Genomic DNA, 17059 nt, shown 5'->3' with positions numbered 1-17059 from the left:
TACTTTTGTTTTTAAAGAAAACTTACTTAGAAACACTTTTTAAAAGCTTGGTCAAATACTAATTGATGCTCAAAATCGTTTTTTAAATTAATTGGTCAAACACAAACTGCTTCTCACCGAAAGTCCTTTTTTGAAAAGCACTTTCAAAATAAGCTTATTTTAAAAGCTTAGTCGAACAGGCTATTAATTATTTTCCTAATATCCTTCCTTGTATAAACTATATGACATAACAAATTTGTAAATGAACACCAGAAAAATCAAAATAAGAAATTTACGTGTAGTAAGAACTTCTATAGGGTTTAGAAGTCTTTATTCTTATTAACATGATTCTAACCAATTAATTTGTTAAAATTTTATTACATTAGTAAATGAACTTCTAAATTTTCAAAAAAATTTGCTCTGTATTGTTGCATGTTGATTATCAGAATACTTTTGCTGTAAAATTAATGTACCAAAATCTATACAATCAATAAATACTATTGATAGAAATCATCACTATTTCCACAATTGCTATACTCTTTAATTTAACGTAAAATTCCAAATACTTTTGAATTAAATAAAAATCCATAATTGCACGTCTGTTTGACAATATTAACTTAATTTTTTTACTAATTCAATGAAGTGAGTTGAGCATCATGAGGTCTCAAATTGAATTCCCAATATATGCAAAACACTAGGCATCACATTTTTTTTTCCATGTCAACTGAATCTATAAAATATATTATTAATGTTTTTATGATTGCTTGCAAATTCACTAGTTAAATATATAGAAAAGATATAGCATTGTTAAGTCAATAGGATTGGGTTTTGGGTGAAGCGTGAAGACCCTAGCTAAGAATTTAGGGGGTGTCGGGTGCAGTAGACAGACGCACCATTGATGCACCAATCAGTTCAGTGTGAAAGATGAATACTCTTCTAGTAGTTCCTTCACCTCTATCTCTACGCACCTGCTCCCTCCCATTTTCACGCTTTCTTTATTGTAGAAAAAAAAATAATGCTACACCTAACTCCCCATTATTTCCATCTAAGTCTCTATCCTCAACTCTCCCCATGGCTTCTTCCCCTTCTCAGGTACCCTTTTGTCCCCCTTCCTCTTTTCGATTGCGGTGATCACAATTAATTTGAATTTTGTATTTGTTTTATTCAGAATGTATCATCATCATCATCTGGTGATATCTTCCAGTTGATTCAAGCTCATCAGGTATCAATCAAGATTATTGATTAGTATCTTTTAGAGGAATCAAGGCTCACTTGAATGATTCTTAAATGTTGCAGGAAAAGGCTGCTAGGCTATCTCCTATTGAACAAATTAGAACAGTTCTTGATTGTAGCCTCCGTGGTGTGCTTTCTACCTTCTCTCAGGTCAACCCTTTTCCCTCACATCCTTTAATGCAATTGTGAATTGGAAAATGATATGTAACTAATGTTACCATTCTCTAAAAAAGAATAATACATATGCACAACGGAAGAGAGAACCTAGTATACATACTGATAGCTCCATGGTCAAGAATGGCGCTATAGAAGCCCTAAGAAGATCGTCGTCAAGGTCACAAGCTAAGGAGATGCAAGCCAAGGTTGTTGGGCTTCAATTGGAAATCAAAAGGATGCTTATCACGGAAGAAAAGCCCAAGAATGAGTCCAATAATTATGCAAAAGAATGGGCTAAATACTATACATATTTCATGATCCAAGTCCAAGCTCAAGAGGAGGAAGATTGGGCCCCACATGGGGCTGAAGTTTCTGCCCAAGAAAGGAATTAAATCCAACCCAAATTGGGTTGGAGAAAGTCACACGTACAAAAGTGACTTTTTGGGGCAACCTTCTCCTTATTCTATTAGGAAGAAGTTTGCCAATTATTTTACATGCTTTCCTAGTTTAATCCTTGTTAGATTTTAGTATTTAATTATTTCCATAAAAGTAGATTCTAATCCCATTCTATTTGGGATAAGTTTCCCCTATATATAGGGGTGGATTTTGTTATTTTCAAGACACAAAAATATTATTATTATTGAGAGTTTCTCTATTTTACACCTTTGTGTGGCTACTTCGGATTTATCTTGCAACCTTATAAGAACGATTCTTTTTAAGAGGTAAGATTAATTCGTACTTGATATCTTTGGTTCTTATTCGTCAATTAAAGAAGGTAATTAGTCTTATACTAATTATTGTCTCTAATTTCTTCGAAATAGGGGTCTAGATCACCTTTTGATATAAGTTCTTGAATTGACTTTATTAGTATCTTAATTAGTCTTAATCCGCTAATTTTGAATACTAAGACCAATTAGGGTTCTTATCACTTAATCTTGAAATTTGGGGATTTTATTCTTGAATTTCGCCTATCTTTATATTCTCGTCTTTAATCTTCATATTTTCGCTTCCGCATTATAATCTTGTTTTGTTCAAGTAACCCGATTCTTATCAAGTGGTATCAGAGCGGTGCTATCAAGGTTCCGTTCTTGATAATCTTGGGAGTTTCGTAAAAAAAAAAAAAACGAAAATTCTCTTTTTCTTTTAGTAGCTTAAAATAGTAAAGCTATATAGCCAAAAAAAATAAAAATCTTGCAAATTAAGAAACTCCATAGTTATTGTGTTTCTTGTTTTTCCAACATCAAGAAGGAAAATCAAGAAGAGGAGAAATTTAAAAAAAAAATAAAAAATTCATACAAATTGGTCTTTTTCTTGTCTCGCCAAACCCAATCCGTCTGGAAGTTGGTAGTTTTTTTTCTTTCTTCTACATCTTACTTCTAAAGGATTGTGCTAGTACGGTTTATATATAAATCCTAAAGGAACCAGCCAAAGGTAGTAATTTGAGTGGAAAAGGGCAAGAGAGGGTGAGATCAACTGAGGGAAAAAGTCGAATTGAGAGATATTTATTCCTTAATATTTTTTTTCAAGATGTCTCAAACAGGAAAGGAGAGTGAAGCGGGCACTCAAAACAACAACTTAGTCGAGATGCTCAGAATGATTACCGCTCGACTTGAAGCGTTAGAGGCAGCCCAAATTCCACCTAATCCGGTGAACATAGCCGATGTGCGGAGAATCCAACAACATCCGGTTCCTCAGGTTAGGAGACAAGCTGTTCGACCTCCTTAATTCCAACAAGGTGAGGATCAGTTTGGAGATAATGAGGACGAATTTGAGGAAGCTTACCAAAGGAGGAACGAAAGAAGGGCACCACGAGCTAGGGCTGAGGATGACAATCTTAGTAGCATTAAGATGAAGATCCCTACTTTCAAGGGAACAAGAGATCCAGACTTGTACCTTGATTGGGAGAGAAAGGTGGACGCCATCTTTGACTGTCATAACTACTCTGAAGGTAAGAAGGTTAAACTTGCTGTGGTTGAATTTTTTGACTATGCTGCTAGTTGGTGGAAGAAATATAGGAGAGACAGACTAGACAATGGAGAACCGCCCGTTGCGACATGGGACGAGATGAGGAGGGTTATGCGAAAGCGTTTTGTGCCATCACACTTTCAAAGAGATCTGCAACAACGCCTTCAAACTCTTAGGCAAGGTTCTAAGTCTGTGGATGATTACTTTAAGGCTATGGATATGGCTATGATCCAAGCAAATTGTAATGAAGATGAGGAAGCCACTATGGCTAGGTTTCTTAATGGGTTAAATGGAGAAATAGCTGATAGAGTAGAATTGCAACAATATGTAAACTTAGATGAGTTGGTAGAGTTGGCTGAAAAAGTAGAAAAACAGATTAAAAGGAAGCAACAAGCTAGCTCATGGAAAAGCCGATCTACTGCAGCTCCAAGGAGGCCATGGCCAACACATGAGGAGAAAACTCTGTCCAAAGCACAAGATGATAAGGGCAAAGGTAAATGGGAGGCCAAAGATGGAGGTAAAACTTTTAACACAAAAACTTCTACTCCTTCTACACCTTCTAGTGCGATACAATGTTACAAATGTCAAGGGAGGGGACATAAGGCGTTTGAATGTCCAAATAGAAGAACTATATTAATTAAAGATAACGGGGAATATGAGAGTGAAAAAAGTGAGGGAGAAGAAGAAGAAGAGGATGTTGAGAGTGAGGACGAGAGAGATGTGGGTCCTCATGCTGAGGGAACTTTTTTGGGGGTAGTTAGGCGTCTTATGAACATTAATATGGGAGAGCTTGATGAGGCACAAAGAGAAAATAATTTTCATACACGATGTGGGATAAAGGGTAAAATTTGCTCTATGATAATTGACAATGGTAGTTGTGCTAACGTGGTGAGCGCATACGTGGTGGAGAAATTGGGAATTCCATGCACGAAACGTAAGACCAATTATAAGCTCCAATGGTTGAATGAATGTGGAGAGCTCAAGGTGAGTAAACAATGCATGATTTTTTTTTCTATTGGGGAGTATTCTGATGAAATTCTCTGTGATGTTGTACTAATGCAAGTTTGTCATATTTTATTGGGACGACCCTGGCAATACGACAGATATGCTTCCCATTGTGGAAGGAGAAATAAGTACTCTTTTGAACATAAGGGAAAGAAGTATATTCTGGCACCCTTAACTCCCTCCGAAGTGTATGAAGACCAACAACGATTGAAAGAAACAATGGGAAAACATGGGGAAGGATAAAAAAAAAAGAGTAAGATAAGAGAGGAAAAAAATCAAGTGAGGCGTGAGGAGAGAGAGGGCAGCGACGAGAGAAAAGAAAAGGTGGGAAAGAGTGATAAAAAAGAAAGAATTGGTGAGAGGAAAGAGGCTAAGGGTGAAAAAATAGCGAGCCTTGCAAAAGCCAAAGAGTGTTTACTTGCAAAAAAAGAGGGGCTGCCCATTATCTTGCTTACATATAGGGAAGTTATGATTAACACTAACGATTTAGCTCCTTCTTTGCCTAGTGTTGTTTCAAAACTTTTGCAGGATTTTGACGATGTCTTTCCTGAGGATATCCCTAAGGGGTTACCCCCTTTGAGAGGAATAGAACATCAAATTGACTTTGTGCCTGGATCTCAATTGCCGAATAGGCCTGCTTATAGAAGCAATCCCGATGAAACAAGGGAACTACAAAGACAAGTAGAAGAGTTGCTTGAAAAGGGATTTGTGAGAGAAAGTATGAGCCCGTGCTCTGTTCCCGTGCTTTTGGTACCCAAAAAAGATGGTACTTGGAGGATGTGTGTGGATTGTCGCGCCATCAACAAAATAACGGTAAAGTATCGCCATCCTATTCCCCGTCTAGATGATATGCTTGACCAATTGCATGGTTCTAAAATATTTTCTAAAATTGATTTAAAAAGTGGATACCACCAAATTCGAATGAATCCCGGAGATGAGTGGAAAACTGCTTTCAAAACTAAGTATGGCTTGTATGAGTGGTTAGTGATGCCGTTTGGTTTAACTAATGCACCTAGTACTTTCATGAGACTAATGAACCATATCTTTAAGGATTTTCATGGCAAATTTGTTGTGGTCTATTTTGATGATATTCTGATCTTTTCAACCTCTCTTGAAGAACATGTGGAACACTTGAGGTTAGTTTTTGATGTGCTTAGGGAGCAAACATTGTATGCTAATTTGTCAAAGTGCACGTTTTGTGTTGATAAAGTAATCTTTCTTGGTTTTGTTGTTAGCTCAAAGGGTGTTGAGGTTGATGTAGATAAAATTAAAGCAGTTAAAGAATGGCCTACACCTAAGAGCGTGACGGAAGTTAGGAGTTTTCATGGACTTGCTAGTTTTTATAGGAGATTTGTGAGGGACTTTAGTACAATTGCTGCACCATTAACTGAAGTCATAAAAAAAGGATACGACTTTTAATTGGGGAAAAGAACAAGACCATGCATTTAATGTCTTGAAGGATAAGTTGTGTTCTGCACCTTTGTTGCAATTACCTGATTTTTCTAAATCCTTTGAAATTGAATGTGATGCTAGTGGAAAAGGTATAGGGGCTGTTTTAATGCAAGATTCTAAGCCTATTGCATATTTTAGTGAGAAATTGAGTGGAGCTACATTGAATTATTCTACTTATGATCGTGAGTTATACGTATTGGTAAGGGCTTTGGCTACTTGACAACATTATTTGTGGCCGCGTGAGTTTGTGATAAAGACTGACCATGAGTCATTGAGGTACTTGAAAGGCCAAGCTAAGTTGAGTAGGCGACATGCCAAGTGGGTGGAGTTCATTGAGACGTTTCCTTATGTAATTTCATACAAGCAAGGTAAGGACAATGTGGTGGCTGATGCATTATCCCGCAGGTACGTTCTTGTCTCTACTCTTACTTCTAAACTAATGGGATTTGATCACATTAAAGGGTTGTATCTTGATGATTCCGAGTTTGGGGTTGCTTATGCTGCATGTTTGAAGGGACCCTTTGAGAAGTTCACTGTACGTGATGGGTTCCTTTTCAAGGAAAATAAGTTGTGTGTTCCAATATGTTCATTGCGTGAGGTTTTTGTAAAAGAGGCACATTGCGGGGGTCTTATGGGACATTTTGGAGTGCCAAAGACCTTAGATATACTTGCTGAAAATTTCTTTTGGCCTGGCATGCGCAAGGATGTAGAAAAATTTTGTGCACAATGTTTAGAATGTAAACATGCTAAATCTAGGGTTTTGCCACATGGGTTGTACACGCCTTTACCTGTTCCGATTTCACCTTGGATAGATATCTCTATGGATTTTGTCTTAGGTTTGCCGAAAACAAAGTATGGTAAGGATAGTGTCTTTGTTGTGGTGGATAGATTCTCTAAGATGGCTCGTTTCATTCCATGCTTGAAAACTAATGATGCTTCTCATGTGGCTGATTTGTTTGTTAAAGAAATTGTGAAATTACATGGAATACCTAGAACTATTGTTAGTGATAGGGATGTTAAGTTTTTGAGCCACTTTTGGCGTGTTCTTTGGGGAAGGCTAGGGACCAAATTGTTGTTTTCTACTTCTTGTCACCCACAAACTGATGGGCAAACTGAGGTGGTGAATAGAACTTTAGGTAACATGTTGCGGGCTGTTTTGAAAGGTAAATTAACTTCTTGGGAGGATCACTTGCCTTTGGTGGAATTTGCATATAATAGAACTATTCATTCTTCTACTGGGTCTTCTCCTTTTGAAGTTGTTTATGGTTTTAATCCCCTTACTCCCCTTGATTTAGTGCCATTGCCTACTAATGATGTTGCTAGTCTTGATGGAACAAATAAAGCTGAGATGATGAGAAAAATACATGAGCGAACTAGACTGGCCATTGAAAAGAGGAATGAGCAAGTTGCTTCGAGAAGAAACAAAGGACGAAAACAAGTCATCTTTGAGCCTGGGAACTCAGTTTGGGTTCACATGAGGAAAGAAAGGTTTCCTTCTAAAAGGAAGTCTAAATTGCATGCTTAGAGGCGATGGACCCTTCAAAGTTCTTGAGCGAATTGGAGACAATGCTTACAAGTTGGACCTGCCTGGTGAGTATCAAGTAAGTGCTACTTTCAATGTTGCTGACTTGTCCTTGTTTGATGAAGGGTTAAATTCGAGGACGAATTATTTTCAAGAAGAGGGGGATGATAGCTCCATGGTCAAGAATGACACTATAGAAGCCCTAAGAAGATCGTCGTCAAGGTCACAAGCTAAGGAGATGCAAGCCAAGGTTGTTGGGCTTCAATTGGAAATCAAAAGGATGCTTATCATGGAAGAAAAGCCCAAGAACGAGTCCAATAATTATGCAAAAGAATGGGCTAAATACTATACATATTTCATGATCCAAGTCCAAGCTCAAGAGGAGGAAGATTGGGCCCCACATGGGGCTGAAGTTTCTGCCCAAGAAAGGAATTAAATCCAACCCAAATTGGGTTGGAGAAAGTCACACGTACAAAAGTGACTTTTTGGGGCAACCTTCTCCTTATTCTATTAGGAAGAAGTTTGCCAATTATTTTACATGCTTTCCTAGTTTAATCCTAGTTAGGTTTTAGTATTTAATTATTTCCATAAAAGTAGATTCTAATCCCATTCTATTTGGGATAAGTTTCCCCTATATATAGGGGTGGATTTTGTTATTTTCAAGACACAAAAATATTATTATTATTGAGAGTTTCTCTATTTTACACCTTTGTGTGGCTACTTCGGATTTATCTTGCAACCTTATAAGAACGATTCTTTTTAAGAGGTAAGATTAATTCGTACTTGATATCTTTGGTTCTTATTCGTCAATTAAAGAAGGTAATTAGTCTTATACTAATTATTGTCTCTAATTTCTTCGAAATAGGGGTCTAGATCACCTTTTGATATAAGTTCTTGAATTGACTTTATTAGTATCTTAATTAGTCTTAATCCGCTAATTTTGAATACTAAGACCAATTAGGGTTCTTATCACTTAATCTTGAAATTTGGGGATTTTATTCTTGAATTTCGCCTATCTTTATATTCTCGTCTTTAATCTTCATATTTTCGCTTCCGCATTATAATCTTGTTTTGTTCAAGTAACCCGATTCTTATCACATACATATCAGGTATGCATATGGTACAATGATAGAAAAAAGTAGCTTTTTGAGTTCTGAAAGGATTTATTCAAACTGGCCTAGTTTTATTCAAAATTTATGATACCAAAATAATGAATTTTGAACATATCATCCTGTGTTACCTGACAATCTATAGTTTTTATACATGCGCTTTCATCTCTTTGGGTTCCAGTCATACATGCAAGATATGCATGGTAAGTAGACCTCATGGTCTCATGGAAGTACGTATGATAGTCGTGGATCATAGTAGGACACGTGTTATTGTGTGAGAGTCCAAGTTCCATATACGGGATTTGTTTGGGCAAGATCGTGGTCCAACTATCTTAGGGATGGTTGAGTAGTTTGGACTCTGAGCCTTATCCCTTTGGCCCGAAATGTGGAGGTCATACCTTGTAGTCTTAGACCCCTTCTTGGACATCCCGAATGTAAAACTTAGGTATGCTTGGGGTTGTATAAATGATCATGAAATGGTTCGCATGGTGTAGATGATACGGGCACATACATTGGGCTTTTATGATATTGTGGCCTTTGCAGGTCTGCACATTGGTGTGGTCTAGAGTTGAAAAGAAAGGACTCCAATTACCTTGGCCTTCATAAGATGTAGATGACTATAGATTCTTAATTTGGTTACAAGTGATGGGCTCCAACTATCGGAGTATCTAATCTATTGTCAGTTTTAGCATGGGGGTAAACATTGGGACTCCTTTTCCCAACAGTTATTGCTGCTTCTTACTATATGCACGTGTTAGGATGGTCTTGCATAAAACCTAAATTAGAATCATTTTGTTCAAACTAACACTTGTTTTTGGACTCCCTAATGGTTTGGTCCATATATTAATACTGCATCAATTTTCAAAAGGGACTATTTAGTTAATAATATAGTTTGCTCAACCTTATTTTCCCACCTTTCCTGTGAAGTCTGGCATAAGTTTAATGAAAATATTTAATGATTTGAAGAAGACTTTCAGTCAAAGAAATGAAAGAGCTATTTCCTCTCTGAGTTCTGCTCTAGAAGTAGGTAGACTCCCGGATAGGGACTAATATCTTACTGTGGGAGAGAAGAATAAGCTAAGGCATGGTGATGAGACGAAAGACAACATGTCTGCTAAAGCATGGTTTTGGCCCTGATTTTCTCCCATTGATCTATACTGCTTTTATAAACATAAATGCTACATCTCATCATTCTTACAACAACAACAACAACAACAACCCAGTGAAATCCCACATCGTGGGGTCTGGGGAGGGTAGAGTGTACGCAGACCTGACTCCTACCAAGGTAGGACGGCTGTTTCCGAAAGACCCTCGGCTCAATAAAAACATAAAAAGAAGTCAGATAAGGTTAAGAGATTCGGATAAGAGATTTAAAGCGATATGGAAATGAAATAATGCAAGCGACACAGATAACACAGGATAATCAGAGCACAGGAAATAACAGATAATAGCAGGAATCGGAGCAGATGACACAGGATAACCAAAGCACAGGAAATAACAGATAATAACAGATAATAGCAGAAATCGGAGCACAAGAAATTATATTGCAATAATGCGACTACTAATAAGAACGGATAACGAGACTATCTATTAGCCTTCTACCCTAATTTGGGTCCTCCAAACCCTCCTATCTAAGGTCATGTCCTCGGTAAGCTGTAATTGCGCCATGTCGTGTCTAATTACCTCTCTCCAATACTTCTTCGGCCTACCCCTACCTCGTCTGAAACCATCCATGGCCAACCTCTCACACCTCCGCACTGGGGCATCTGTGTCTCTCCTCTTCACATGCCCAAACCATCTCAATCTAGCTTCTCGCATCTTGTCTTCCACCGAGGCCACCCCCACCTTATCCCGAATATCCTCATTCCTAATCCTGTCACTCCTGGTGTGGCCACACATCCATCTCAACATTCTCATCTCGGCAACTTTCATCTTTTGAACGTGAGAGATCTTAACTGGCCAACACTCCGCCCCATATAGCATAGTCGGTCTAACCACCACTTTGTAATGGTGAAATCATATTACAACTGAAAAGGTGACATTTGTTGATTGCAACAAAGAACTTTGTGACCATCACGAAGAATTTCTTCCAAATAAATTTAAGAAAGATACATCCACTGTGCTACTTGACGGTAGATAATTTCTCATTCATACACTTTCTAGTATTAAGCAGAGTAAGTAAGTGAATTATGAACCTATATGTTGCTTACACTTTGATTACATTATCTTCCTTTCTAACAGGTGATTATCTGAATGTTTCTTTTTGTTGATCTGTCATCTGAATGCCATGTACTTGTTGCTCCATAGTTTCACAGTTAACAGTGGATTCTTTATTGCAAGACGCCCTTGGTCCCACAATGTTTTTTTTATCATTGCAGAAGTATGAGGGCTATCCTTCAGCTTCCATGGTTGATTTTGCATGCGATGCCTATGGATCTCCAATATTAGCCGTTAGCGACTTGGCAGTTCACACCAAGGTCCATTTCATCATCTCTGCTGGTTAAAGCTGTGCTTAAGTTTCTCCATTTACCAAAATGGAATAATAGAAACTTCAGTTCTACAAATCTCCGGTGTCCTTATTTTCGTGTTTGTTTAAGCTTGGATTTCAATTCGAAGGCTATTCAAGATATTGTAAAAACAAAACAAATGTGTTGACATCAATGTTCGCCTTTTTATGTCAATATAACACTGAATATCCTGAAAATGTTGAGTCAGTGTGGTATTCTGCTTGTAAAAATATTTTTCAGAAAAATATTTTTACCCCTTTCCATTCTCATTTTCAGAACTTAGGGTTTGATTCTGAACCATTGTGATTAGTGCAGGACCTCTTAGCTACTTCCAGATGTTCATTGCTTGTTGCAAGAGATCCTGAAGATAGGACTGACTTAGTAATAACAGTACATGGTGATGCTATTCCTGTAAGTTGTCACTTTGAGAGAAACTTCTTTCCATGATCTCCCTCCTTCTCTCTCTTCATTTGACAGGAAATTTATTTCAATTGTTTTTTCTTTTTCTGATGGATGTCATAGGTACCGGAAACAGAGAAAGAAGATATTCGGGCCACATATTTGGCTAGGCATCCTGAGGCATTTTGGGTAACTTTTTTCACCTCTTTCTATTTAGTGCCGCATGGATTTAACAATAGATATCCCTTCTTCTGTCCGACACATCAAACCTTTGTTGAAGGTTGACTTCGGTGACTTCCAATTCATGCGCATTGAACCCAGAATTGTACATTACGTATCAGGCGTTGCAACTGCTATATTGGGATCTGGAGGTTCGTGTTGACCACTGGCTTTGCGTCCTTTTTGTTATCAACACTTTGCCATTTTCCCCCTCCCCCACCCTACAATTGATATTTGATTTTGGGCCTCTTATTTCGACGAGCAGGTAAAGCTGCTAAATTGTCAAATCATATTAGATTTTCAGGCTCCACCTGTGCGTAGTATTCGAGAAAATGAGACTGACCAATTGTGAACTGCTAGATCTGTCATTTCTTTTGTTGCTCTCAGATGCAATATTTGTACTTCTGTCTTGTACTAACTGTCTCTTTTGACTTCTCACAGAATTTAGCAAAGAGGAGTTTAGAACAGCAAAAATAGATCCAATATACCAATTTTCGAAGCCAATCACGGTATAGAAATGCTGATGTTCATTGTGTATGTTATGCTTTCTTCTTTTATAAATAGGAGTCATTTTCTTATTCCTTTAATTTTCTTCTCAGTCACACATGAATAAAGATCATGCCGAGGATACCAAGCGGATTGTGCGGCACTCAACATCAGTTCCGGTAAATTTCCGAACTGTTTTATATTTCTTGTGCAATGATCCTCATTTATGGATCTTGGATATTTTGTTTGACGAGGGACATATGAAGAAATCCAAAAAAAGAAAAGGTAATTAAGTGTAGAGCCAACATGGGAAGATTAGAATTTTCCAAATGGCTTGGAAATGCACAGAGGAATAACTCCATTTATCATTGGAAAACCAGGGAGAATTTTTTTTATAGCAAAATATGTATGGAATCCAAGCTAATTTTTCCTAATTAACAAATGACTAGAGCTAACACCCAAAATATTACATTTCTTAAATGGACTGGAAATGCATGGATGCATTATTCCACAAAGTTGATGATAATTTGTTTCTCCAGCATCTAATTAATATCATGTTATCTGAACCATAAATGATTATGCCCGCGAATCGAAGTTTTAGGTGCTGTCGAGCCTTTGAGGATAGGGTGCCTGGAAATGATGCATGATTTTTGTCTGCTTCTGGCTGTCCATTGACATTTCACATTAGTGTTAATTAGTTATAGTTAATCTAGTATTACTGGACATAAAGTGCAAGGTGTTATCTCCTCCCAAAGTAAGAAGTCGCATTGACTTTTTTTGTTCAGGTGGACTTTTCGTACATGTTGGATGTAGACAGTCTTGGTTTTAATGTCAAGGTAAGGCTGCTATTACCATCTCAACTGTTATTGATGTCGTGTCTGTTGTAACTTTTTCTATAATTGTTTTTTTCCCTTCTTATATTTATGTAGTGGAGAAGTCTGCGTGTGACATTCTACGAGTTTGTCTGTTTCAAAATATGTAAATTGGTATTAACCTTTTTCTTTTTTCTTAAGGAAATTGGCTGTTATGTCAAGAAATTCCTATTTGAGGAAGTGAACAGGAATCTTTTCTCTTGCTAAGAGAAGTACTTTTTGTGAACTGTATACTTTGATTTTGATTTCAGGCTGGCTACCAAGAGAACAATTTCAAGCTTCGAGTTCCATTCCCTAGATGTGCTGTAGACAGAAAGTAAGTCCCCAACGGTCTAATCACAATTTTTGCGGGAGTGTACAATTCATGTTGGTCTCCCTTTTTTATTTCCTTTACTCATCCCTTTTTCTGATGGAATATCTCTGTTCTATTATGCTTGTTTCTTTTGGGTTGGGTCTGGCTTAAGATCTGATGTCTTAACTAGTGTGTTGTAGGTGAAAAGAAGTTCTTTGAGTAGATACATGTAGGATTGTGTGCTGGTTTCCATAAGGTTGGAACCACTTTGAGCTTCTCACGAACATTCTATTCACCATTGAAGACTGTCAGGATATCAAATATTTCTTTGTCCATGATTTTGTGACCCTCTACAGCAATAATTCTAAAAAAACAGCTGGTTATGTGATTGTTAAAATTGTCCATGTGGATATGAAATAAGCCTTTACATTTGGAGCTCATAAAAGTAATGATCTATTATCAAGGCACGGTAGTTTGCTCTTCTTATAGAAAATTCTTTGATTGTTTGTGTGGATTCTTTTAGCTGCAACATTGGTTTTATTTAGTTATTCAGAATTAGGTGCCAAGCTTCGTAGTTTTTCGGGATAGTTGACTTATCCTTAAGATATACTCCTGATATTCCAATAAACTAGACTTAATTCGATATATGCTATTATCAGGAATAAAATGTTTTGAATATATTCTCGCATCTGATTTTAGTAGGAAAATGTTTAAATAGTTGATTTGAATAATTAAAGGGGGAATAATTGGTAAGATGTCAAGTGAAGTTTGAAATGAATAAAAATTATTAGTTTATAAAAAGGGGTAACCCGGTGCACAAAGCATCCCGCGTTAGTAGGCCGGGAAGGGCCGCAGCCAAGGGGTGCGATGTAGACAGTCTACCCTAATGCAAGTATTAGTTTATATTAGTTTTAAAGGACAAATTTATGTTGTCAAGGTTTAGACCTATCTGCAGTATAATCTACTTGCCTAAATGATCATAGTGCCTAAGATTTCCTCAGTTTTTCAACCTACAAAGATAAGGGGAAATTTGTTTGGGGAATTTTCCCCAATCATCAGGAGCCCCATAATAAGTTTCTCCTAAATGTTCATCTCTCATTTTTGTTATATACATTGTTTTCGTAAAAATTGAGGTCCTAAAAAAGTGTGTTACCTTCTGCTATATTTCGACACGCCTACCATCTTTGAAGTCTAAATCTTCCCTATATCAAATTTGCAGGGACGTGAAGACACTTATTGTTGAAATGCTTCAGGCTGCCAGGACTTAGGCTCATTGGTTAACCTTTATAAGTTACCATTCTAACTTCATATTGGTGTGAGTGTTCTATATCATGTAAATAATAAAAACACAGGTTTCTGTGGAATGCTTGTTTCGCAATGAGATTTCCAGATTCATAAGCATATATAAATGTAATCTGATAGCAAACCAGCCATTTTTAGTGATCATCATCTGGCTTTGGTGAAGTTTCTCAAATTTCCCCCTAATAATAAAATGCAATCTTGCCTATATTACATATCATAACCTTTGTTATAACAAATCAATTCCTATTATTGAGCATTTGTGTTCCATATTATGTTTCAGACCTTATGTTTCAGACCTTTTAAGTTAACAATACCATTTGAGAAGTTTTGGCATGGTTTGAATAGGGACCTGAGGGGCTTGGGTGAGTTTCAGCACCATCACAATAGATTTTCCATTGTAAATAAAAAAATGCCGGATCTTTCAATGCGATTGCAATGGTGGTGTCATGATCGCTATGAGATAGATGTTAAGTAATCGCGATCGTACTCTGGATGTCGCGATTGTGTATAGTCAAAACCTTTTGCGCAACCGCATAGGCTAGGTGACGATCGTGAAGGGTAAAATATCATCAGTGTCGCATTTGCGCTCAAGGCCCATGATCGGATGAAGGACCTGAAGATATATAAATAGCTGAGAGAGAAAAGCAACAACCATTTTTGATGTTTTTGAGCGAAGTGCCCTCGGATTGGAGATTAAAAAAGAAGAAATGGAGATTCAACCTACAATTCAAGGTAATGGTTTCTTACCCTGGTTTTGAGATTATACTCAAAGGTGGCGTAATTTGAACAATGAAATTTTGATTTTTCATAGTCTAAATTGGGTAATCTAGACCTAGATAGGTTTACTATCCTAGGATTCTGTCGAAATCCTGTTATAATCCTTACATGTTCCCATACTGTTAAGTACTTAAGTTTACTGTTTATCTTCCTTAGAGCTTATTAACTTTATTCTCTAAATCCAAAATTGTTGTACCCTTTGAGTCTTAGTGTGAAGGCATCCGAGTAATTCCCGGATAAGACGTTGGTTAGCCTGAAAATGCCGCTGTCACTCAAGTGCCAGGGAGGGCCGTAGGAGCAGGACACGGTTGGTGATCCAGTCCCAAGACCACATAGAAAAAAGGGTATTCACTTAAGATACTAGGGAAACTGGTTAATAAGAATTAAGAAAGATCCACAGTAGACACTAACTACTTACAGTAAAGAACAAGTAGGATAAAGATAACAGTGATGGTAGACACACATCCATAGGATAGTATCCATACTCTTATCTCTTTCTGAAAAAAGAAAAACTTTTTATGAAAACCCATACTTCTTTTAAAAGATTAAATTGGTATAATAAGTTTAAGTGGACACTTTTATCAGATAAAAAAGAAAAACTAGATTACATAATTATTCTAGAATCAGAAATCTGGTTTCGAGATCAATTAAAGGACCCAGAAACTCTTTATTATTATAACAGAGATAATAATAGAAACACTTCTCTAGAAGAAGTTTTGCTTGATATAGAACGTATTTAATGGTTGTTAAATTTCAACAAAGAAAATCTATCTTTTACTGAAAATAGTATTAGGTGTTGTCAAAACCAACTTGATATAATATCTGCTCAGTATTAGTCATGGATTCTGAAAAACAGAATATCTTAAATAGTGTTAATATATCAGCAGAAGCTACAAAGATAGCTAAAGTTGAAAGTGATTTACAAAATTGGAATATTTCAAAGGAACCATTTCGAGCTGTTTATAATACAGGAAAGTTTGATTTTGTTAAAAATTACAATATCAAAACTTGTGAATCCACAGTAGCCATTAATAGTTTTGAAGAGACTATTAAATTATTATCTATTCAAGATATAAATAGATATAAGAAAAGTTATAATTTTCTCTACATAGAACTTGTCCAAGTTGCTGTCAAACCTGTATATAGACTAGGTTTAGACACACCTTTATGTCTCTTATTAAGAGATGACCGGTTATTAAACTTTGAAGATTCATTATTAGGAGTTTTACAAAGTAACCTAGCCAATGGCCCAGTTTACTTTAACTGTTATCCAAACTATTCGGTTGATATCAATGATCAGAATATATCGGATACATTAACTCTTAATATCAAAGCGAAAAATATGAATAGCAAAGTTAATACAAAAGAAATAGTTGTAATATATGTGTATATTGTAGACTAATGAAAACAACCTTAGCTCCAAAAGCTAAAATAATAAGTCAAAAAGGAGTTACTGTGCTCGTGGAAGCAAATCATGCACATAGTAGTACCTTTGTTCCAAGAATGATTAAATGGAATGAAATCCTATCAAAAGATGACTGACACTTTGATGCCATTACCCAACCAAAAGCTCAACCTGAAAGTTCTGCTATAGACCATGTTATACAATATCCTGATGGATCCATTGACTTAAAGTTTCTTAGATCCAAATCAGTTAATTAATCATCTTCAGGTAGTCGAATGTCTTTTTCAAGACCTTCATCAAGCCAACGAATGTCTTTTTCAAGACCTTCTCCTTTCAAACCCCTGGAGGAAGGTAGTAGTCAAAGTCATGAAAATTTAGT

The 17059-nt window shown here is 36.6% G+C and overlaps 1 protein-coding gene across 1 annotated transcript; it reads left to right on the top strand.

Annotated features, from left to right (window-relative positions):
- The first annotated feature begins 779 nt into the window (after positions 1–779).
- On the top strand, positions 780–14718 carry LOC132621218 (uncharacterized). The gene is made up of 12 exons (XM_060335393.1): positions 780–1071; positions 1148–1201; positions 1276–1362; positions 10800–10898; positions 11244–11339; positions 11451–11516; positions 11608–11698; positions 11988–12055; positions 12146–12211; positions 12818–12868; positions 13156–13220; positions 14416–14718. Exons 1-12 carry the CDS (start codon positions 904–906, stop codon positions 14462–14464), a joined length of 960 nt encoding a protein of 319 aa, XP_060191376.1. The 5' UTR covers positions 780–903; the 3' UTR covers positions 14465–14718.
- The last annotated feature ends 2341 nt before the right edge of the window (positions 14719–17059 follow it).

Source organism: Lycium barbarum, chromosome 12, assembly GCF_019175385.1.
Source record: "Lycium barbarum isolate Lr01 chromosome 12, ASM1917538v2, whole genome shotgun sequence".
Lineage (NCBI taxonomy): Eukaryota > Viridiplantae > Streptophyta > Magnoliopsida > Solanales > Solanaceae > Lycium > Lycium barbarum.
The sequence above is the reverse complement of the archived record's forward strand: the minus strand, read 5'-3'. Positions and strand labels throughout refer to the sequence as shown.